At 50.0% G+C, this 23,611-nt stretch overlaps 1 protein-coding gene across 13 annotated transcripts in view; it reads right to left on the reverse strand.

Moving 5' to 3' along the window:
* The window catches only part of Cars2 (cysteinyl-tRNA synthetase 2 (mitochondrial)(putative)), a 36,765-nt gene extending 13,484 nt beyond the window's left edge, over nt 1–23,281 (reverse strand). For 2 of the 13 annotated variants that reach the window (XM_006508890.2, XM_006508898.1), the window contains exons 1-8: nt 22,999–23,277; nt 22,758–22,808; nt 20,227–20,344; nt 15,019–15,090; nt 14,398–14,503; nt 9,772–9,855; nt 2,795–2,924; nt 2,080–2,213 (exon numbers count right to left, since the gene is read on the reverse strand). In XM_006508890.2, coding sequence (XP_006508953.1) covers nt 2,080–2,213; nt 2,795–2,924; nt 9,772–9,855; nt 14,398–14,503; nt 15,019–15,090; nt 20,227–20,344; nt 22,758–22,808; nt 22,999–23,177 — 874 coding nt within the window. In that variant the 5' untranslated portion in view covers nt 23,178–23,277. Of the gene's footprint in view, nt 1–2,079; nt 2,386–2,794; nt 2,928–9,771; nt 9,856–14,397; nt 14,504–15,018; nt 15,091–15,401; nt 15,478–20,226; nt 20,345–22,757; nt 22,809–22,998 lie in introns of those variants that run through there. The other 11 variants (XM_030243779.1, XM_030243777.1, XM_030243776.1 and 8 more) reach the window with 11 other exon arrangements.
* Nucleotides 23,282–23,611: the final 330 nt, after the last annotated feature.

The raw sequence follows: 23,611 nt of genomic DNA on the forward strand, positions 1-23,611 counted from the left end.
TCTCTCTCTCTCTCTCTCTCTCTCTCTTTCGCATTTCCTGGGCAGTGACCAGCTGTCTCCATGTACTTCCTGGTCATTTGCCTGTCTTTTTTTTTAAAGATTTATTTATTATATTTATATGAGTACACTGTAGCTGTCTTCAGGCACACCAGAAAAGGCTGTCAAGATCCCATTATAGATGGTTGTGAGCCACCATGTGATTGCTGGGATTTGAACTCAGGACCTTCAGAAGAGCAGTCAGTGCTCTTAACCACTGAGCCATCTCTCCAGCCACCCCCAGCTACCTTCACAGTACTAAAAGGCACTATGCTGACTCTGAGGGAGAGGAGTTATTAGTGGCATCTCCCAGCAGTGAACTCTGCACACTGCCACACTGACCCACTAGGCAAGGCATGCCCACTGCTGCAGTGTGGCACAGGGTTATGGTAGCCTCTGGCCATAATTTATGAGAATATCTCTTACATTCAAAGACACTGGAACTTTTACGGGAGCTCACAGCCAAGTTAATAATATGCCTTGAGATCATTTAAGACAGCTGATAGCCTGCTGTATACTCAGCCTGTTTGCTTAGCATGCCTTTAACATGTCAAAGCCAAACTAACTTTCTTTGGATTTCTCATGTAATCAACTTTACAACCTAAGCTAATACATAGCTTTCCTTTCCTTTCCTTTCTTTCTTTCTTTTTTTTTTTTCCGAGACAGGGTTTCTCTGTGTAGCCCTGGCTGTCCTGGAATTCACTTTGTAGACCAGGCTTGGCCTCAAACTCAGAAATTCGCCTGCTTCTGCCTCACGAGTGCTGGGATTAAAGGCGTGTGCCACCATGCCCGGCCTAAATGCATAGCTTTAATAAGCACTAAATAAGCATGGCCCTGACACAGAGAGAAATGCATGCATGAATGCATGCATGTTATAATAATCACTTGCCTAAAAGAGCAAGCAGATTCAAAGGGACCTTATTCAACAAAAAAACCACTGTACATGTTGAAAGCAGCACACAGATATAACTTTATGACGGGCTGTTTGTCATACCAAGTGCTCCTGGGTCAGCTGGGGTTGGCTGGAAAAAATAACTCACTGCCTTGTAAAACTGGTAAAAGATTTCTATAACATCCTCTACGCGATTCAATAAGTGCAGAGCAAAGTTCTTTGGTGGACATACAAGACACAGTTATCCTACTCAGATCAGGGAGCATAGATAGACGCACGATAGACAGACTAGCCAGAAACCACCAACTAGGGACAGATGGAGGTCACAGGGACAGTAGTAGAGAATTCAAGCATGGGCCTTTCTCAGTCAAATGAACCCAAGGGGAAACGCCCCTTGTGAGTTTTCTTTCCTTACTGTAACATCAAAGCATTTTGGTGCCTCTGAGATTCTCTTTAATGCATTTAACCAGTGTGGTGGCTGGCCACTTTCTGATTGGATTTGAAGCCTGCTCCACAGAAGGGAATTTGTGCCTGATGCTGTAAACCTTGTCAAAAGCCCGTGGCTCAGGAGTGACAGGCCCTAGCCAGGAGCCTACCTCTGTGGTTTTGCTAAACAGCACTGTATCAAACGGCCTTCTAAATATTAATACACTCTCAGCATTGGCCAAAGAAGCCCCTTTCTGCAGTGGGCAACAGTCAGCACAGACTCACAAAGTGCTGAGGTAAATGACTGTCTGTCGAGGGCCCTGCCCTAAATCTAGTCCCTCAAGCCTCAAGGAACCTATCAGAAAAAAAGAGTAGAAAGAGACTAAAAGGCAAACAATGGCGGGGGTGGGGGCTGGGGAGTAGTTGGAGGGGGGCACTGCAAAATGTCTTCTGTACAGGACGGGGCTTTTGCACTAGTTTGCTGCAGCCATGGCTACCAACACAAGACTGACAGAGTAAACTGACTTTACAGGCTGGAGTGTGGTATGGTCAGTATGGTAAGATACATTGTATACATGAGACAAAAAAGAAAGAAAAGATAACCTACGAAAACCCAAACAATGACTTCAGTCAAACTCATCTCCCAGCCCTGCCAGCAGATCTATGGACTTCCAAAGGCAGAGTTGACAGAACCAGAGAAGACGTTTGCATCAAGTCAGGCTCACCAGAATGTAGGAAGTAATTTCCCCACTGCTGACACTGGTGGAAGACTTCACTCTGCGCGATTTCATTTTCGTGATGTGGGAAAGCCAAGTCTATGCCGCCGGTGTGGATGTCCAGGTGGCTTCCGAACACCTCACTGCAGGGCAGAGCGCAAGCACGTGTGAGCAGCCTCGACAGCAGGGTCCACAGCGCACGCTCACTCCCCGCAGCCCTCCTCAGGCTATAAAATATGTGTCTACTCAGCTGCGCGTGGATCTACCGGGCTGGCAGGGAGGGAGCAGGAACCAACTGCTGAAGCTGTCAGAGCCCTAGGGAAGCACAGGGTTGCCTGAGAACAGGGAGGGTAGTACCACCCTCCCAGCTGGCAAAGGGGCTACTCCTGAGTCAGCGGAAGATTCTGCACTCAGGAGAGGTGAGCTGGCCACAGCATGGGCACATATGTGTCCTCAAAATGGCTTTTCAGAGGTGCCACTTACATGCTCTCAGGCCTGAGCTACCTCTCAGGGACCATGAGGTACCTGTTGCTGTATGGCAGGCAGGCATCGCTTCTGCTAGCCAGAGACTATACTAAACAGGAAGGCTGGGCACACCCTGGGCTAGGCTGGGCATTCCTCCTCATGGCCCCAGTAGCACCCTCTAGCCTCCTGATTGCTCTTTCCCCCAGCAAGGCAACCTCGTCGTCGTCGTCACACCTGGCTTGACATTCACTGGGTTTACCTGGCCATGGTAGAGCACTCGATGTGCCATCCAGGCCGTCCGTCTCCCCACGGCGAAGCCCAGAACACCTCCTGAGGTTTGGCTGCCTTCCACAGGGCGAAGTCGCTGCTGTGCCGCTTGTCAGAGTCACCTGCTGGTGACAGGGGGTTGCTGAGTGAGGAGCCACAGTGCAGCTCTCTCCATGACAATGGCACATCCGCTCTGTGTATCTTCCTTCTCAGAAATCTCCGGTTCCTCCTACAGTGCTCCACTCCTAACCAGTGGGTGAGCAGGACTGACGCCTCCACGCCAGCAGGCAGAGCAGAGCTGGAGTATCCACAGAGCCTGCAAATACCAGGGCACTTACTGCCAAGGGACCAGAGCCCAGTGCCTGGCCAGATCTGTTCAGCCACTTTTGAGAGACCGAGTTCCTTCGTGACCTTTTCCACAATGACAATCTCCACAGGGCAAAGGTGACATCAGGATAGAGGACAAAAGCCAAGAGAGCAAGGAGCAAGCAGAGATGTGTCAGACCCCCCAGGGACAGACCCAAAAGGGTTCAGCAAGTCCCCTAGACAAACTCTGACCTCTCCTAAATGCCATGCTCTTACTCAACTCACACTTTCGTGGCTGTCATGGATTTGTTGACCCTACTTACACACATCAACAAATGAGGTCACTGGGTCAGTCTGGACCTCTGCGTAGACAGAGCACAGTACAAGGTGAGGACCATTGGGGATTGCAGGCTATCAATGGTCTGGCATGGGCACAAAAGGCCCAGTGTAACACAGGGTTTCAGCACGTTGATGTGGGACAAAGTTGGCAGGAACAGACAGGAGTTGGCCAGAGCAGCAGAGAGAGACAGTCATTCCAAGAAAGAGATGAGTCTGGGCAGGTTTCTTTTGCAACGTGCAAAAGCAAATGACCAAGCAGTGCTGTTCTAGCAAGCTGGCTGACCCAGGCAGGGTTACCTATGTCCCCAAATATCCAGTTTGACACAGGGCTGGTTCTACTCATACAGCTTCCCTGAACACCCTGACTACCCCTGAACACCCTAACCCTGAACACCCTGACTACCCCTGAACACCCTGACTACCCCTGAACACCCTAACCCTGAACACCCTGACTACCCCCTGAATACCCTGACTACCCCTGAATACCCTGACTACCCCCTGAATACCCCTGACTACCCCTGAACACCCTAACCCTGAACACCCTGACTACCCCTGAACACCCTGACTACCTCCTGAATACCCTGACTACCCGCTGACTACCCCTGAACACCCTGACTACCCCTGAACACCCTGACTACCCCTGAACACCCTGACTACCCCTGAACACCCTGACTACCCCTGAACACCCTGAATACCCATGAACACCCTGATTACCCCCTGAATACCCTGAATACCCCTGAACACCCTAACCCTGAACACCCTGACTACCCCTGAACACCCTGAATACCCCTGAACACCCTGAGTACCCCCTGAACACCCTGAATACCCCTGAACACCCTGAGTACCCCCTGAACACCGTGAATACCCCTGAACACCCTGAGTACCCCCTGAATACCCTGAATACCCCTGAACACCCTAACCCTGAACACCCTGACTACCCCTGAACACCCTGAATACCCCTGAACACCCTGAGTACCCCCTGAACACCCTGAATACCCCTGAACACCCTGAGTACCCCCTGAATACCCTGAATACCCCTGAACACCCTAACCCTGAACACCCTGACTACCCCTGAACACCCTGAATACCCCTGAACACCCTGAGTACCCCCTGAACACCCTGAATACCCCTGAACACCCTGAGTACCCCCTGAACACCCTGAATACCCCTGAACACCCTGAGTACCCCCTGAATACCCTGAATACCCCTGAACACCCTAACCCTGAACACCCTGGCTACCCCTGAATACCCTGACTACCCCTGAACACCCTGACTACCCCTGAACACCCTGAATACCCCTGAATACCCTGGCTACCCCTGAACACCCTGAATACCCCTGAACACCCTAACCCTGAACACCCTGAATACCCCTGAATACCCTGGCTACCCCTGAACACCCTAAATACCCCTGAATACCCTGGCTACCCCTGAACACCCTGACTACCCCTGAACACCCTGGCTACCCCTGAACACCCTGACTACCCCTGAACACCCTGAGTACCCCCTGAATACCCTGACTACCCCTGAATACCCTGAATACCCCTGAACACCCTGAGTACCCCCTGAATACCCTGAATACCCCTGAACACCCTAACCCTGAACACCCTGACTACCCCTGAACACCCTGTAGGGCCCAGAAAGCACAAGGAATGTCCTCAAACAGAGGATTTCTCCCAGAAACAGCTAGAAACAAATCCAAGACAGGCAACAGGCAGGATGAAGCCTAAGGCTGCCAGTGCCAACACACACACACACACACACACACACACACACACACACACACACACACAGCCTTCTAACCAGGCAGACTACTGGACCAACAGAGGACAGTAGCTACCTGTCAATCTCAGTACCCGTAACGACTGGCACCTGAACAGAAAGGGCCCCCAAACCTTGAGTGACAGCTTTCATGATCAGAGCCTTGGCAACACCGGCTTCACTGTAACACATAACACAGTTTTGTTCTCAGACTGCTGAGAGGGGCGGAGAAGAGAGGTCTCAGTGCCCACTCCGTTCATTTCCCACTAGAGAAATCGCAGAGGCTCCAGAATGTGGAGGGAGCTCACCTCACAGAGCGCCCAGCCACATCAGAAAGTGACGGGGAGGCTGGTGAAAGCACAGAGCCAATGACAAATTCAAGAGTCAGTAAAGAGCACCTTACTATGGAAGAAAACAAGCCCGCATTTAGCAAGCGCCTAATGGTTCCTAAGACTAAGGGCAGCTTTGAGCGGAACCAGCTCTTTCTTCCTTTATATCTTTGTGTGGGGGTGTATTGACTGCATGGACCGAAGGACTAGGAGTTAGACAGACTCCTTGATCAGCAGAAGAGAGGCCATGACCAGGTATTGACGGTGTTCCGCACCCTCCCAACCTGAGACAGGCAGCGCATCTCAGAACAAAGATCTTGTAAGCTTGTGTCTCCCAGCAGCAGGCCCTCTGCTAATGCACGGGTTCAACAAGTTCAGGGCTGCGCCGGGACACATAACAGTCTGTGCTCATCGGCCATGCCGTCTGTCTTCACACTGACAAACCCTACATTAGGAAAGAAGACAAAGGCCCTGCCCTCACGGAGAAGCTGGGCTTTGGCTTTGGCTTTGGCTTTGGCTTTGGCTTTGGCTTTGGCTTGCTTTCCTCTGTGAATGCGCCTAAGTGTGTTTCCTCGCCCCTAATTAAGAAAGGCCTTTCTTTACCTGTTCATTCTGTGATGAGAATTTCCCAACTGTCACACAAGATCGTTCCTGCTCTTTAACTCTTTCACAGGCAGAGAACAAGAATCTGCTCTAGACCCTTAATTTGTGGTGTCTTGAGAGGCCAGAAGAGGGTGTCAGATCTCCTGGGACTGGGATTACAGGGAGTTGGGAGCTGCTATGTGGGTGCTGGGAATCACCTCAGGGGTCCTGTGGAAGAGCAGCCAAAGCTGTTAACCACTGAACCATCTCGCCAACCCTTCCCTTACACTCCACCGGTCCCACAGAAACTGTACTATGAAATAACCAAGTAACAGCCTGTCTATGTAAAGTACTCCAGGAAGCAAACAAGAAAATGACAGAGCTGGAATACCCCTGTCACAGAAACCCTTTCTGCAGTCAAAAATGTATGCTAGGATTGCTAACAGGACTGTTCCGTGTCATCTTTTGGCAATGAGTGCATTATCCACATCTGCAGATGCTCACAAGTGTGCTAAGCCGTAAATTAAATTATCAACCTGTATGAAGAATGTGGCATGAAGGGGAAACCATGAAACAGCCTGCAAATCCCAGTGAGCCAATGGGGTCGGGGACAGAAGAGGAATGGGAAGGGAGATATGGGGGAGGGATGCAGGGGGAATGTTCTAGAGGACCTGGGGATACAAAGCATCCAGAGACAACCTCAGTCGGGCACTTTCGATGGTGAGGAGGGGAGGCAAGCACTGTCATGGGAAGGGTTGCCACCGAGGGACCAGGGCCGGGCAGGGCCACTGCAAAAGCATAATTCAAGTACCCCAGGCCAGGGCCATGTCACTGGGTGACCACAGGACTGCAACCTAGGAGAAAGAAGTCAGGAGCAAGACCCACTTCTCCATCCTTCCTATTCAGTTCCTGCCACAATTCAAAATTTGGAGAGAAAAGCCTTGTTCTAAAAATGACAAATCCATGCAGTGGAGACAGGAGGGCTCTGCGCCTTTGTTTTGCTAAACACTAATCCCCAATTTCAAACCTCTACACACACTGTGCTTTTGAATAAGGCACTTCCAACAGTGAGAGGCAGGTGGGGGTGGGCGGGTGGGGGCGGGGTGGAGGGAGCACCTGTCACTCACTGCAGGGGATGCAAGCAGGGCGGTGCTGCCGCTTTGGGAGTCGTGTTGGCCATGCCTCACAGAACCAAGCAGGTTTTCCATGTGACAAAGCCATCGCTCGCCTTGGTGTTTACCCAAGATGCTGAAAACAGTCACAAAATCCTGCACACGGATGCTCGCCACAGCAGCCTGATCCCTAACTGCCCAAATATGGACGCAGTCAAGATGGACTTCAAAGAAACTCAAGCACACAGACAGTAGGCACACAGACAAGAGAGCATCCGTAACTTAGTACCAGTGAGAGCCAAGCTACTGAAGTGTGCAAAGATCTACAAAGCTTGAAAGGGTCTCGCCAGGGTGGTCATGCCTAAGTCCAGTCCTCAGGAGGCCGAGGAAAGGAGACCTCCTCAAGATTAAGGCACCTTGGGCTACACAGTAGCAAACAAGACTGTCTCCATAAAGCCAGAAAAGCCTGTGACTGAGGGAAGAAGCCAACCTGGAAAAGCTGCTGCTGAATGTGTACAACTTTGCAACACTCTGGAGAAACAAAGTTCTGGATAGTAAAAAGGTCACTCGGGTTTGAGGTAGCAGAGACAGGAAAACTGGGCACAGATGGTCTTGAAGCTGGAAACCACTGCACTGTTCCTATGACTGGGCCATAGGAACAAGACACGGGGCATTTACCCAAATGCACAGACTCTCAATCCCAAGGGGCGTGCTAACATGAACTACATACTAGCGGGATGGGGCTTACTGATGTCCTGACTGCTCTAGGGGATGAAAGGACTGAGCAAGAAGAGGTCAAATAGGAATTCTGTACCTTCCCTTTGTTGGGCTATGAACCCCAGTGGCACTGAAAACACAAAGCCTGTGGTGCTAGCATTCTGTCTAAGCTCCACCCCACAGTTAGTTACCTGGCAACAGCCAGGTAGGCCTGACCCACTATAAAGGGTCTCCTCCTCCCTCTCTTGCTCGTCCCTTCTTGCTCCCACTCTACCCCCTTGCCTCTTCCCCCCTCTCTCCATGTGCTCATGGCCAGCCTCTACTCCTCTTCTGTTCGTTCTCTCTCTCTCTCTCTCTCTCTCTCTCTCTCTCTCTCTGCCTCTACTACCCTGTTAACTCCCCTCCCCATGCCCTGAATAAACTCCATTCTATACTATATCCCGGAGGGCTGGTCCCTCAGGGAAGGGATGCCTTGGCATGGGCCTGCTGAGACATCCCCTTCCCCCAAACTCACCATACATCCATAGAACATATCCCTCCTCTCTTTATCTTTTTATAAGCACATCATGTGGAGATAAAATCAAAAGCTGGGCCTGGAGGCCCACATCTGCAGCCACATCTGCAGCCCCAGCACTTGGGGGAGAAAAGCAGGATCCGAAGGTCCAGGTCTCCCTCTGCCGTGCGGCAAGTTCACAATCAAATTCAAATCACCAAACTAGCTTGATTCTGCCAAAACTTGCAACTCTCCCAAAGCCCTCTTCCTGCAAGGCACAACCCAAGCCTATCTTAACCCACCACCCATAGGTATGGAGATCCCAGAATGCTTTGTTAGAGAGAAGGCTCAACAGGTGGCTATTGATTGGGTAAAAGTAACATATAATTTCTGAGAGCCAAATAAACAAGGCTATTACAAATTAAATTAAGCCAAGTATGGTGGCACATTCTGGCACTTGGTTTGACTCTGTTACTTCTAAGGGCAGCCTGGTCTACAGAGTGAGTTCCAGGACAGCCAGGGCTATACAGAGAAACCTTGTCTCGAAAAAACAAAAACAAAAACAAAACAAAAAAAAAAGTAATAAAAATTAGATGGGTGATGCATGTGTCATCCACAAGTTTCTATCCACAGACACTCAGAGGTAGACTAAGCCTAAGCCTGTAAACTAATTACCAATGAAGAAGGAAGCACATGGCATAGAGGAAAGGCCGTGTAACACAGCCAGGAAAGTCTCTCTGAGCAAACAGGAACCAGAGATGGTTCTTTCAAAGAACAGCAGAAGGCAAAGTGGGGGAGGAATACAAGAGAAATGTTACAGAAGCTATGGGGATACAAAGTAGCCAGGGAGCCACGTGCAGGTCATGAGTTACAGCAGTGACTTAAAGGCACCTGCTGCCATGCCCAGGATCCTTAATGGTTTACATCTAGTTCTACATATTTATTATTTCTTCTTCTTCATAAAAAAATGACTACTTTGACCTAACAAACTGTTAAACCACAAACGACACAGGAATAGACAGACTTACCTTGGGAACTTCTGTTATGTATATAACAGCAAGCAGTAGACGAGGGTCTCACTATGGCATGCATACATGTCCCATGCAAAGGAAATTCCACAAGGAGAGGGAACAAACAACATGGCCCGGGGAAGAGCAGGACAGAGGCATGGGATGCTGACCTACCATTCAAACTGTCTTTGCAAGTCTCATCTGTTCATGGAAACAGATTAACTCCAGAGCAGGGTTAAGGACCCAAAGGCAGCCCATGCCTGCCCAGCTCCAGACCTAACTCTCAGAGGCTGAGGCCCACAGGGGCACACATCGACACCTACCTGGCTCTGCAGTGGCACTGGGAACCGTGTTGACCAGCTTGCCATACTTGTCCCCTCGGGCGTGCAGATCGAAGTAGACGCTGCCTGTTTGATAGAGTCATGAGTTTAGTGCCTCCCGTCCAAGGCAGCACATCCAAGAAGTCTAACGGTAAAGCGAAGTCTAACGGTAACAGGCAGCTACAGCTCAGCACAGAGGATGGTGCTTGGTCCCATCAGGCCAGAACAGAAAAGAGCAGCCCGCCTCCTTAACAATCCCCGGGCACTGCATAACCTGAGAACACACTGAGCGGGCTCTGCAAAAGGTTTCCATAGGTCCAGTTAGTAGGGAGAAGGAAGGGAGGGAGGCGGGGAGGTGGGGGGGCAGGGAATAAAAAGCCTTAAAAGGATATGCCAATAAGCCCAGGAAAACAAGTCCAAGGCCACCCTGAGCTACACAGAGTCTCCATCATTACAACAAAACGAAACAATAGGTTACATAGAGAGACTGACTTGAAAAACAAACAAACAACAACAAACAAACAAAAAACCCCCACACTCAGTTCTTCAGCCTTTCCTTGCATGCTAATTTAAAGACACTATTCTTGGGGCTGGAGAGATGGCTCTGTCAATAAGGAGTCTGCCATGCAAGAATGGGGACCCGAGTTCAAATCTCCAGCACACACATAAAAAGCCAGGCATGGGAGTGTATGCCAGTAACCCCAGCCGAGACGGGAGACCCATGGAGCTCACTGGGCAGCCAGCCTGGCTGAATCGATGGGCTTCAGGCTCTGTGAGAGACCCTATCTCAAACCTAAGGTCGACAGGAAGACACTCAACATCTACCTCAGGCTCACACATGTGCACACACACACACACACGTGCACACACATGCACATGTAACACACACGTGTATGCACAGCACCACACACAGTACTATCTATAAACAAAAGACACACACACACAAAGACACTAATCTCTGCCCAGGCAACTTCTACACCAACACTGCCTACTCTCTGCGTGTGCCCCTGAGATGTTCTGCTGAGATGCCTATGACCATCCACTTCTTCAGACTGAATGAAAGAACCTCTACCAGGAAGGACAGCCTCAGACCAGGGTGTACTTCCAGAAGCATGAGATAAAGGAGCTGGGGGAGCCGGGCAATGGTGACACACGCCTTTAATCCCAGCACTTGGGAGGCAGAGGCAGGTGGATTTCTGAGTTCGAGGCCAGCCTGGACTACAGAGTGAGTTCCAGGACAACCAGGGCTATACAGAGAAACCCTGTCTCGAAAAACCAAAAACAAACAAACAAAAAAAGGAGGGGGCGCGGGGGAGCTGAAGCCGGCAACAGCACTAACTGCTTCCACACCCAGCCTGCAATCTAGCTCCCTCCCAGGAGGGCAGTGATCCAGGCTAGTGTGTGCTGACAGAAGCGGTGCGTTTCGAGGGTGCTCCCTGAAGTCATCTGAAGGCCACCATCCATGACTGCCACTAGAAAGCATGTACAGGAGCAATTCTCAACCCTACAGGTGTTTCTCTCTCCCTTTTCCTCAATCTCTCTGCTTACTGATTTATACCTGTTCTGTCCTTCCCGGGAACACTGACTGCCTTCAACACACGGGATTTTAAGATAGAGGTGGTTCTGTGCTTGGCAGACACAAACAAGTGCCCGTGCTTTAGTCTGAGCTTTTGGGGAGACAGTGGTTTCTGCAGGGAGGGGAGAAGGTCGGGTGGCTTTGAAAGCACAGCCAGCTAACCAAGTAGCATCTTGACCTGCTCCTTAGTGCCCTGGTCATGCAGAGTCCGCTGCTGAGCTAGACCCCTACCCTCACACCCAGGCCAACTAGCCCCAGATACAGGCAGAGTGGAGATGGGTTAGTCTAGGGCCAGGTGAGCTACCTCCTATATGTACACACTCTGAAATGCTCAAAAAGAAACTGCTTTGCAGACAGGCAAGCATCCTTCGCTTGCCTTGCTGAAGTTAACAGTTTGCTGAATAGACAGTTTTCACAAGTAGTTCAAAGATCACACTGCAGCTAAGCCCCATGGAACTGTCACAAAGCCCAAGCCACCGCAGTTTGAGTGAACATAAGATATTCTGAATTAAATTTACAGTAACATGCAGGACTACAAGGCCTAAGGCAGGGTATCATTAGCACAGACAAGCCTTTAATCCCAGCAGAGGCAGGCGAAGGTAGGTTGAAGGAAGGCAGGTGGATCTCTATGAGTTCCAGGCTAGCAAGAACTACACAGTGAGATGCTGTTTTTGAAGACAGGATGGGCGGACAGACAGACGGACGGATGCATGCATGCACATGCAGACGGCATTCACTCCTGCAGAACAGCAGCCAAGGAAACACCTTGTGTTCTCTGAAGCAGAAGTCCATGGTCACTTTCTACCCCAACAACAGTTACCCTGCACTGGAATAAGCTGCAACGGTACCTCAGTTTTCTCAAATGGTTTCTTTGGGGACAAATTCTAAATATGCCAAAGTAGACAACATAGAAACGTCAGTGCTTCCCCTGTGTGCAAGCCCTGGCACGTTCCCTCCACTGTGAGACGGGGCTCTAGGGGATATGTGGCCAGGGGCAAGGACCTGGCTCCATACTTGGCCCTGTACCTGTGACCCAGTGGTAAGAGTACTTGCTGCAAAAGCAGGGGACCAGCGTTCAAATCCCAAGCATCCACATAAAACCCAGGTGTGGCTCCACACACCTGTATCATCTCCAGTGCTTGGGATAAAGAGAGCCATACCCTGGGAGCTCGCCAGTCAGCCAGTCAGCCTAGCTGAAAGTTCAGGCTTAGCGAGAGACCCTCTCAGGAAGTGGGGTGGGGGGGAGCGGTGGCTACCATGGTGTGGTTCAAGCACAGGTCCCTGCTCTACAACCTGGGATCTAATGATCCAAGCTGAATCTGTATGAAGAAATGCTGGGTGGCCTCCTAAGGGACAAGCTCAGCCACCGCCATGGAACTTTTGGTGTCACCCCTGCTAAGATGGTTTTGCAGAGTGGTACCTCGGTGCCAATACTGCAATGCTGCTGTTTTCCTGATGAAAGGAACCTTACTAGCCATGCGGTCAGCTCCTAACCGCATGCACTCTCAGCACACGTGTTGCAATTGCTTTTCCACATATTACATGTGGGAGGAGAGCGGGAAGCTATCCAGGAGTCTGTCTCAAGAAACTGTTTTGTGGTAGCCAGGCATGGTGGTGCACGCCTTTAATCCCAGCACTTGGGAGGCAGAGGCAGGTGGATTTCTGAGTTTGAGGCCAGCCTGGTCTACAAAGTGAGTTCCATGATAGACAGGGCTATACAGAGAAACCCTGTCTCGAAAAACCAAAAAAAAAAGGAGCTCCCAGACAGCTAGTGAAGATGCTGGGGGGGGTGGGGGGCGGCCACACAGCAGGCAACCTGGTGTCCAGGCCGCTTGTGTCTGGAGGCGAAGGCAGCATCTTCCACAGTTCTCCCAGTATAATGACTGCCAACCAGGGCAGGCAACCAGCTTGAAATAGAGGAACTGCTTAGAACCATGCCAGGTTGTCTTTATGCGGTGTGCTGGCTGGCCTTACGTTTTCACACAAGCTAGAGTTGTCTGAACGGAGGGAGCCTAGGTGAGAAAACTGCCTCCGTAAGACCCAGCAACTGGGCTTTTTATTAGTGATTGATGGGGGAGAGCCCAGCCCACTGTGGGTGGGGCCATCCCTGGGCTGTTGGTCCTGGTAGCTCAGCAGTCTAAGCAAGCCATGGGGAGCAAGCCAGTAAGTAGCACTCCTCCATGGCCTCTGCATCAGCTCCTGCCTCCTGGTTCCTGTCCTGTTTGAGTTTCTGTCCTGATGTCCTTCAATAATGAACAGTGACATGGAAATGTAAGCTGAATAAACCCTTCCTTTCCCAGCTTACTTTTTGGTCATGGTGTTTTGCTGCAGCTATAGAAACCCTCACTAAGACACCTGGTATCTGGTTAAGTGGCTCTGCAGACTGTGAATACTCTGCATAGAGCCTTCTTCTTCTAACTGCTTGGCTGAGTGGCCTGAATAAATACACACTGCTTTCATAGCACTTAACATACCCACAGTACACTCGAGTGTGCGCGCATGCACTCACACACACACACACACACATACACACACACAAGTGTGTATGCACATAAAACGGGGTAGAGAGTGATAGAGGAAGACACCTGACATCCTCCTCTGATCTCCCAATGTATGTGTGTATATAGGCACTAGCCCATGCACACATGCATGATTATAACACACATAACCCTAACCCTGAGATACATAATTTAAAATCTGGAAAAAAAGAATAGACTCTGGGTGGAGCGACCAGTGGCTGAGAGTGCTTTGCTCGTTCAGAGGACCCAAATATAGTTCCTGATACCCACATCGGGCAGCTCCCAACTGCCTGTAACCTCAGCCCCTGGCTGCCTCCCTCCACGAGCACACATCAGCACACACATATACATCCATAAAAATGAAATACATCCATAAAAATTAAAATGTTTTAAAAATGAACTGGACCAGTGTTGCAGACCCAGCACCAAGCCCACATCAACCCAGCCGGCAATGTGTCTGCACTCCTCAGCCTGGGCATACTCTGCATCTCACATCTCCCCAGCGTCCCCCCAGAGATTAACCTTCATGCTAACCTGTAGCTGTCGAGTATGCATGGCCGTGAGCAATGATGCCCTCGATGAAAGCAATGATCTGAGGGATGTTCTCAGTGACTCTCAAATACACAGTTGGCGGCAGAACCTGGGAGGAAGCAGAGACCGTGGGCACCACGGGTGATTTCCGTGCTCAAGGTCCACGCACAGACTTAGCAAGACGGGGGCGGCGGCCATCCTAAGTCATGCTTGCCATGATGCCCCCAGTGAGCCAACTGGCTTTTCCTGCGTTGTTTCCCTACCGACTCTCAACAGACACAGGCACTGGAGGGGAACGAGGAGCCAGACAGCTAGACCTTGGTGCCAGGAATGTGCCCGACTCTGATAGGAATGTAAGATAAACCATGGCGTCCTGGCAAGAGTACAGACTAACTTATTCACACAAGCTCTTTCAGGCCCTAAGGAGAAGAACCCAGCTCATCCTGCTGCCCCGGGGCTCCTCCCACTAAGCTCATCACAGGGCCCACTCTGCAGACCTAGATCTGCTCCTTTCTTCAGTCTTGCCACCACAGGGCCCGGATGCAGGCACTAGCAACTGACTGCTTTAGATCATGTGGGACAGCTACCACTGCCCCTTTACAAAGTGTAAAAACCACAGCTTACCTTCAGGGCTGCCATGTCTTGTTTAAATTCTTCCTCAAAAAGACTGGCGAGAGAAGCGGGCGTCACGTTCATCTGCAAGAGGTCAGACAAGGACATCAGCACATCTGGAAGACCCAAAGACCCCTGGTGGCAGTCCAGGCCACCCCTGCAGACAGCGGGTAAGTAACAGCCTCATTTCTACCACATGATAAACCAGCCCCCACCCTCCACCAGGGCAGCAAGCATCTACTCCAAAGGACAAAAAATGAGTTCCTATCTCACCTTAGCCACAGCAAGAAGAAATGGTTAAGAAATAAAATTAAACTTTTTTAAAAAAGCCTTAGAGAAAAGGGAACAGGACACAGTAATCAGGAAGGGTACCGATGTCCTCGGATGGGGCTAACCTGAGCTCCCGAACCTTCAGGTGGCTGCCACAGGAGGACATCTGGGCACACAGGCCTTTAGTGCTGGGACCTGGGTCTGTAAGAGCAGAGCAGGGGACACAGACGTTCTGGCCCAGAAGCAGCATTCTTGTAACTGATCCCAGCATGGATGGGGGAGGAGTAGGTGAGGCTCCACCCCTGCTGAGGGGTTACCAGCAACTGAGGGCTGCCTAAGTAGTAAATGGCTTTAATCTCAGCACTGGGAGGCAGAGGCAGGCAGATCTCTGAATTCAAGGTTATCCTGGTCTACAGAGTGAGTTCCACCTTAACCAAGGCAACATAGCAAAACTGTTTCAAACAAACAAAGCAGACTTCATACACAACTTGTATAAGATTCCACAATCTACCTACACTCAACAAGCATTTATGCAGCACCTACTGTGTGCTGGGCCTGCCTAAAGCACACCCAACTATCTCTTGAAACACATTTCCTTTTTCATGAAATAAGACATTTCTGCTCTGGAGCATCAAGAATCCCTGTCAAGGGCTGGTGAGATGGCTCAGTGCACCCGACTGCTCTTCGGAAGGTCCGGAGTTCAAATCCCAGCAACCACATGGTGGCTCACAACCATCTTGTAACGAGATCTGACTCCCTCTTCTGGAGTGTCTGAAGACAGCTACAATGTACTTACATATAATAAATAATAAATCTTAAAAAAAAAAATCCCTGTCAAGTTTCTCAGTGGCACCGGTGGAGCCTGGTGGCCAACAGACTGACAGGGCTCTAATGCAGTAGCCACAACCACTGAGACTGACTTCAAGGACAGTGGGTGTGGCCCAGGAGCTGGCTGCCACTTCTTTCCAACTCTGTGGCCCCAGGACCATCACTGAGCAACACAGCCCCTTAGACTGCTGGGAAGATGGAGTGTCCAGATGAGATAGATATACAAGCACCGCATAGTCGCTGAGCAGAGATTGAGCCCCTGGCTCTGAGAGCAGCCATGTTCCCTCTGTAGAGCACAACATACTCCCAAAGAGCTTTCTGCTTTGATCTTTCCCCCTCCTAATTCTGAGAAAGTAGGAACACACACGTCCAGATGCCCCCAAACCCCTTCTATTTACCCACTGTGGTACTGTACATATCTACATCTATTTCTGTACAAATCTACGTGTATTCCTATTGAGTTTCATTTTTATTTTGATCTTGATACCTTTCATCTTTCATCACTTCTCTTAAGTCTCTTTTCTTTTTTCAAGACAGGGTTTCTCTGTGTAGCCCTGGCTGTCCTGGAACTCACTCTGTAGACCAGGCTGTCCTCAAACTCAGAGAGCTGCCTGCCTCTGCCTCCCAAGTGTTGGGATCAAAGGCGTGCGCCACCACCACCATGCCTTTTTATTTTTTTAACTTTTAAATTTTGTGTCTGGGGCTGGTGAGATGGCTCAGTGGGTAAGAGCACCCGACTGCTCTTCCGAAGGTCCAGAGTTCAAATCCCAGCAACCACATGGTGGCTCACAACCATCCTTAATGCAATCTGATGCCCTCTTCTGGAGTATCTGAGGACAGCTACAGTGTACTTACATATAAATAAATAAATAAATAAATAAATAAATAAATAAATAAAAAATTTTGTGTCTGGATGTTTGCCTGCATACCTGTCTGTGTAGGACATGCATGCAATGCCCAGGGTGACCAGAAGAGGGCGTCAGATCACCTGGAAGTGAGTTACAGATGGTAGACCTGCCCCGTGGAAGTGGAGGGAGGTGGTGGGTGGGGTTTCAAAGCATGGTCCTCTCTGTGCTCTGAGCCACTGAGCCATCTCTCCAGCTCCCCCTTTCCAGTGTCTCAACTGTATGGTCATTCACGGCACACTGAAAACTTGATTTATATTTTCCAATCATTTCCATTTCTCAGTCTCCCTACATAAATGGATCTGCACTCGGAAACACACCGAAAAACCCTTCCCCTTGGGAAGGCACAGAGTCATCCTGGGATTTCTGCGAGAAATCTAGGGCTCTGCCCTTCTTATACCTCATCTCTCATCTGCCTTAAGTCGGCTGTGTGGACTGTATCTAACTTGGGTTTGTATTTTCTCCAGATGGCTACCCAACTGTCAACACTATTTACTGAATGATTCGCCTCCCCCAACCCCAGTGATTTGAAATGCCATCTTTTATCATAAAACAAACCCCCATTAATTACTATGTGTATTTCTGGACTCTGGATGTTCCATCATCTGTTTATACAAGCTCTGTACAACAGTGTCTGACTGCCGCAGCCTTTGTCTGACAGAGGGCAGAATGGGCCTTAGATGGGAGGCAGACAGGAGGAGGGGGCAGGAGGGAGGGACCCTCTAGGGAGAAGGGCACAGACACCTTAATTCCCACCAAGCTGTCTGTCTTGGGATAATGCATAAAACCTACCAAACATCAGTCCTGTGTATGCATGCATGCACACACACACACACACACACACACACACACACACACACAGAGTGTCATGTGACTTCTAGTGGGGAGACAGAAAGAAACACAGAGAAGGTGTGGGCCAAAGGGAAGATTATATTCAAGTCCAAGGTGAGCCAGTGAGTTTACCGAGGCCCCTAGCAGGACCACGGGTGACTCGCCAAGCACTATGAAACCCCCTGCATAACTTACTGCCCAGAAGCACCAACAAAGGGTCCTGCTCCAGTCAGCAATGTCAGGGTGAGAGACCTGGGGACCTCCAGAGATGGGAGGGCCTCCCTTCTCCCCCAGGAGGGCATGTTAGAGGGAACGACCTTACAGAGAGTCCCGTGCTAAGGTGATCCCAGCTGCTCTTGTTCACAACAGTAATGGCTATGTCCAGAGAAAGGAAATATACAACACATATGCACATGTATAAACAAGAAGGTATTGACAAGTGGTGGTGGCACAGGCCTTTGAGCTCAGCACTTGGAAGGCAGAGGGAGGTGGATCTCTGTGACTCTGAGGCTAGCCTGGCCTACAGAACAAGAACAGAGTTCCAGGACTACACAGAGAAACCCTGTCTCAAAACAAACAAGCAAACAAACAAACAAACAAACAAACAAAAACAAAGAAGAGGATGAGAAGGAGGGGACTTCTAACTCATGCTACAATGTGGGTGGATCTTGATATCATCATGGGCAGTGTTCCCATCGCCTGCGGCTGGCAGCCCGAGCCTGTCCCCCAGTAGGTGCTCTTCACAAAGGCCAGGGAATGAGATAGCAGCTGCCCACTGTGGAGCTGGACACAAGAGAAGTCTCATGAGGGGTTTCCACACATGTTCCAAGGGGCAAAGGTCTCCCAAGACTCCTCTGGGAGGCCTGTTCCCACCACTGAGGTCAGCTTCCCTTCAGACCTCCACCAGATTCAAGATAAGAAAATCAAAGCCGGGTGTGGACCTTTAATCCCAGCACACAGGAGGAGGAGGCAGGTGGAGCTCTAGGCCAGCCTGGTCTATGTTACAAGTATTCAGTCTCAAAAATAAAGGAGGAAAGAGAGGCTGTGGGAGGTATTAATGTCCCACAGGCTTCAGAAACACAAAGGACTGGACAGTTTCACAGTAACCCTCAGGTGTGAAAATGAGCAGAAAGTTCCAGAAGAGCAGCGGGTGTGGTAGCTCACACCTGTAATCCCGGCTCATGGAAGGTGGGAGGTTGAAGGGTGGAGTTTAGAGTTCAAGGTCATCTTCAGCTACATAGAGAGTTAGGAGACATGTTGGGCTATATGAAACCTTGCAAAAAAAAAAAAAAAAACAAAAACATAACACAAAACAACACAACACAGGCTGAGCAGTGGTGGCATAAAACTTTAATCCCAGCACTCAGGAGGCAGAGGCAGGCAGATTTCTGAGTTTGAGCCCAGCCTCTTCTACAAAGTGAGTTCCAGGACAGCCAGGGTTAAACAGAGAAACCCTGTCTCAAAAAAAAAAAAAAAAAAGAAAAGAAAGAAAAAAAAAAAGAGAGAGAGAAAGAGAAAGAAAAACTAAACCCAAAACAAACAAACAAAAATCCCACAAACATTTCAGAAAATGTCTCCTCACTGAAAAGGGAAAGCCCTCTGGTGATAGTGGCATTCAGGGCACAATGCCCAATCAGTGGAAGAACCCAGAGAGCCCCTGACCTCATGCTTGCTTCCTGGGATAACTACCTCTCTCCCACCAAGTCTTCAGAGCTGGTGTGGGGCCCAGACCGAGGAGGCAGTCAACCTGTGCGGAAAGACATGCTCTCTGCAGCAGGCCTCAAGTAGAGGCCATGCATGCACACCATAAGAAGGCCCTGCCTGCACAGAGCTGAAGTCAGAAGCCTGGGGCTATGGGCCCACTCCAAGGCCCACACCATCCGTGGCTCTGGGTTCCCAAGACTGTGATGGTGAGGGACACATATGCACCTCCTGGTGGTCAAGAGACAAGACTGCAGCACTCCCTAGGCGAGGCTGATCTGAGCTACAGAGGCCAACCTGGGCGACAGGATAAGAGCTTGTGTCTAACAGCAAAACAAGAGAAATGTGGAAATGAGGCATCGGAACACAGGGGTGTCCAAGGCCAGAGTCAGGGCCCAGGGGGTCTTGGTAGAGCTGGAGTGAGGCACTCATCACAGGGAGGGACGGGGACAAGGGTCAGAGGACAGTGGACACCCCTGGAGGGGGTGCTTCTCCGCTCTCCACTGACTTAACTTCCCTCGGTGGGACCTGCCACCATCTCGGTCTGGTTTTTTTTTTTTTTTTTGGAGAAGAGTCTTCGGGACACATAAAGGGTCACAAGTACTAGGAATACATGAAAGTAGCCTCGGCAGGGAACGGCCGCTCAGCCACCGGCTTGCCGGTCAATGTGAGGGAGGCTGCTTACCTCGTTAGCTCTCTTGATTATTTTGTCATCCACGTCGGTAATGCTCATCGCCATGACCACATTGCATCCAAACACTCTGGTCAGGATCCTCCGGATAATGTCAAATCTAACATAGGAGCTGAAAGAAAAACACTGCCAGGCTGTCTTCAACACACAGAATCAACGGCGTTAATTTACTTATTCTATTTTCTGGCTTCTCGACACAGAGTTTCTCTGTATCTGTGCAGCCCTGGCTGTCCTGGAACTCACTCTGTAGACGAAGCTGGCCTCGAACTCAGAGATCCACCTGCCTCTGCCTCCCAAGTGCTGAGATTAAAGGTGTGCGCCACCACTACCTGACCAGTATTTTATTTTTAACCTAGTTTTTTTGTTGTTGTTTTTTGGTTTTCCATACAGGGTTTCCCTGTATAGCCCTGGCTGTCCTGGAACCAGGCTGGCCTCAAACTCAGAGAGACCTGTCTGCCTCTGCCTCTCAACTACTGGGATTAAAGGTGTGCGCCACCATTGCCCAGCTGTTAAAAATTATGTTATTTTTGATTATCTTGTTTTATTTCATGTGCATGTATTTTGCCTGTGTGTATGTATGTGCACCATGTGTGCATCTGACGGTTGTGAGCCATCATGTGGGTGATGGGAGGAACTTAGTTCATCTATAAACAAGTACTCTGAGCATTACATCATCTCTCCAGGACACAATGTTTACTACTGCTACTATAGTGTCTGTGGTATGAATGCTCTGTGTGTGTGTGTGTGTGTGTGTGTGTGTGTGTGTGTGTGTGTATGTGTGCCTCTCACACACACAGGAGAGGCAGATGTGCAGAATGTATGTTGAGGTCAGAGGACAGTTTTCGGGGCTTGGTTCTCTCCTTTCACCAAGTGAATCTTGGGGATCAACCTCAGGTCATCAGGTTCTTACAAGAGGTGCCTTTACCCAGGGAGCCATCTTGTGGGCCCCATCAGCTTTATTCTTGAAAAGAAATGGGTTACAGTATAACACGCTACTATGTAACTTCCAAACAGTGTTCTACAGTTGATGCTTGGTTCATAGGGAACTAAGCCAAGTACTTTCTTACAAACTGGGTCCCACCTGGAGGCCCAGAAGGGCCTTGTGAGACGCAACAAAAGCAATCACATCAGTTTGGGACACTGTATTGCCTTTTTTAAGATTAAAGCTGTTGGATGAGTTTGCATGTATTTAAGTGTGTAAAAAATCCTGATACAAAACTCAATGTCAAGACTGTTTTGTTCTTGTTGCTTTAGGTCAGGGTTTCTCTGTGTAGTCCTAGCTGTCCTGGAGCTTGCTCTGTAGACCAGGCTGGCCTTGAGCTCACAGAGATCTACCTGCCTTTGCCTCCAGAGCTCTGGCATTAAAGGTGTGCGCCACCACTGCCAAGCAACAAGAGCTTTTTACCACTCTTGTTCTCTCGGATTGTCCCCACTACCCCAGTGCTGGAGGCAGAGACAGGTGGACCCTGGGGACGAGCTTCCCGGCCAGCGTGGCCTGTTTGTGGACTTCCAAGGCAGTGAGAGATTCTGTCTCAAAACAGACAGAAGGTAGCACTTGAGGATGACATCTGAGGATGTCCTCTGGCCTCCACACTTGCGTTTCATTTAGGTCTAAAAATACCCAATTAAGGATGCTGGCGAGATGGCTCAGTGGTTAAAAGCACTGACTGCTCTTCCTAAGGTCCTGAGTTCAAATCCCAGCAACCACATGGTAGCTCACAACCATCCGTAATGAAATCTGATGCCCTCTTCTGGAGTATCTGAGGACAGCTACAGTGTACTTACATATAATAAATAAATAAATCTTTTTAAAAATACCCAATTAAAACTGTGCAAGAGTCAGGCAGTAGGCGTATACCTTTTATCTCAGCATTCCAACAAAGACAGGGACATCTCTGAGTTTGAGACCAGCCTGGTCTATAAAGTGAGTTTCAGGACAGCCAAGACTACACAGAGAAACTCAGTCTCAAAAACAACAAACAAACAAAAAAGTGCAAGACAACAACTAAAATATCAAGAGATGGGAAATGTCAACAAATACTGCTCCAATGCTCCCTGGAGTCTAGCAAGACAGTATTCGGTCAGTGGGTCAGTGGTGGAGCACTTAGAACACTTGGGGGCGCTGTGCTAAGCGGCACTTCATAGACATTTCCAGAAACTGCCATGAAGATGTCATGTTGTCATTTCTGTCTTCACTCAAAATAAGAACCATGATTCCAGCAAGAATGTGATCCGTCCAAGACCAGGCAATGATCCCCCACTGTTGGATTCGGGTCTCTGGACCAACCTTAGAAACATCTAATTCGCAAACGGGTCACTCTCTATTCCTTCACAGTAACTCCAATGGGTATGCAACTCCAAACAGCTATGAAGACCAAAGAGACCAACATTCCGGTGTCTCACAATTCCCAGAATGCAATCATCACTCAGTTCACTTAACAGATTATAAAACAAGCTAACAGTTTACTCTTTGCACAATAAATAACCCTCTGACTTTGTCAAAGGTTCAAATCTAGGAAACTCACCAAGCATGGCCAAGATGTGCATGGTCGTACACAGTCGGTCCACAGCTATACCTGGGAACATATTAAGATCCACCATGTGAGATATGTAAAAGGAGCCCTAAGTCTTCCTTAACAACCTTCACTGAACACGCGCGGTGTTTAAGTGACGCTCGGGAGACCACGTCAGGCTTTCAGAATTGACTTGCCCCTGCGCACCTTCCCGCCCCGCCTCGCTCCGCCCTGCCTCTCCCGGCGCACGCACCAGGAGACTGCGTCCGAGCGGGCCACTATCAGCGGCTCCTTCCTGCCAGTGAGGCTGTTATGCACCTGCACGCCGGTGTCCTGGCCTTGCGGCCGTTGCCATGACCGCCCGCGCCGCCCGAGACCCAGCGCGGCCCGGAGCAGCAGAGCGCCGGGCCCAGGCCCGCGCGCCCGCAGCATATTGGGGACAGATCCAGCGAACAGGCGGAAGGCAAGATCCTGCAGGCCAGGCCCAGCCGGGCGAACCAGAAGCCACGCCCGTTCCTCATGGGGCTCCGCCCACTCCCGGAAGAGGCTACACTCTGCCTGAAGTCTGGCAATATTTAGGCATTTGGGCACGGTGGCAGCGGAAGAGAGGCGGGAACTTCGAACCCTTCCCCATTTTAGCGCAGATCTCCTCGCCTTTCCTTATGGGTAACTTGGGCTCGGTGTACATCATTGTGTCTGCTGCTGGGACCCGGTGTGCCCCGCAATATGTACCCAATCTCAGCACACCACTCCAACACACTATACACCATCCCGCGGTCATCATGTCCTCATTTAAACACCTCAATATGTGCGCCTTAACACACCCTGTACCCCATCATACGTACAGCATATCTGCAAGTATGTAC

The sequence above is a fragment of the Mus musculus genome, chromosome 8, assembly GCF_000001635.26.
Source record: "Mus musculus strain C57BL/6J chromosome 8, GRCm38.p6 C57BL/6J".
NCBI classification, from domain to species: Eukaryota; Metazoa; Chordata; class Mammalia; order Rodentia; family Muridae; genus Mus; species Mus musculus.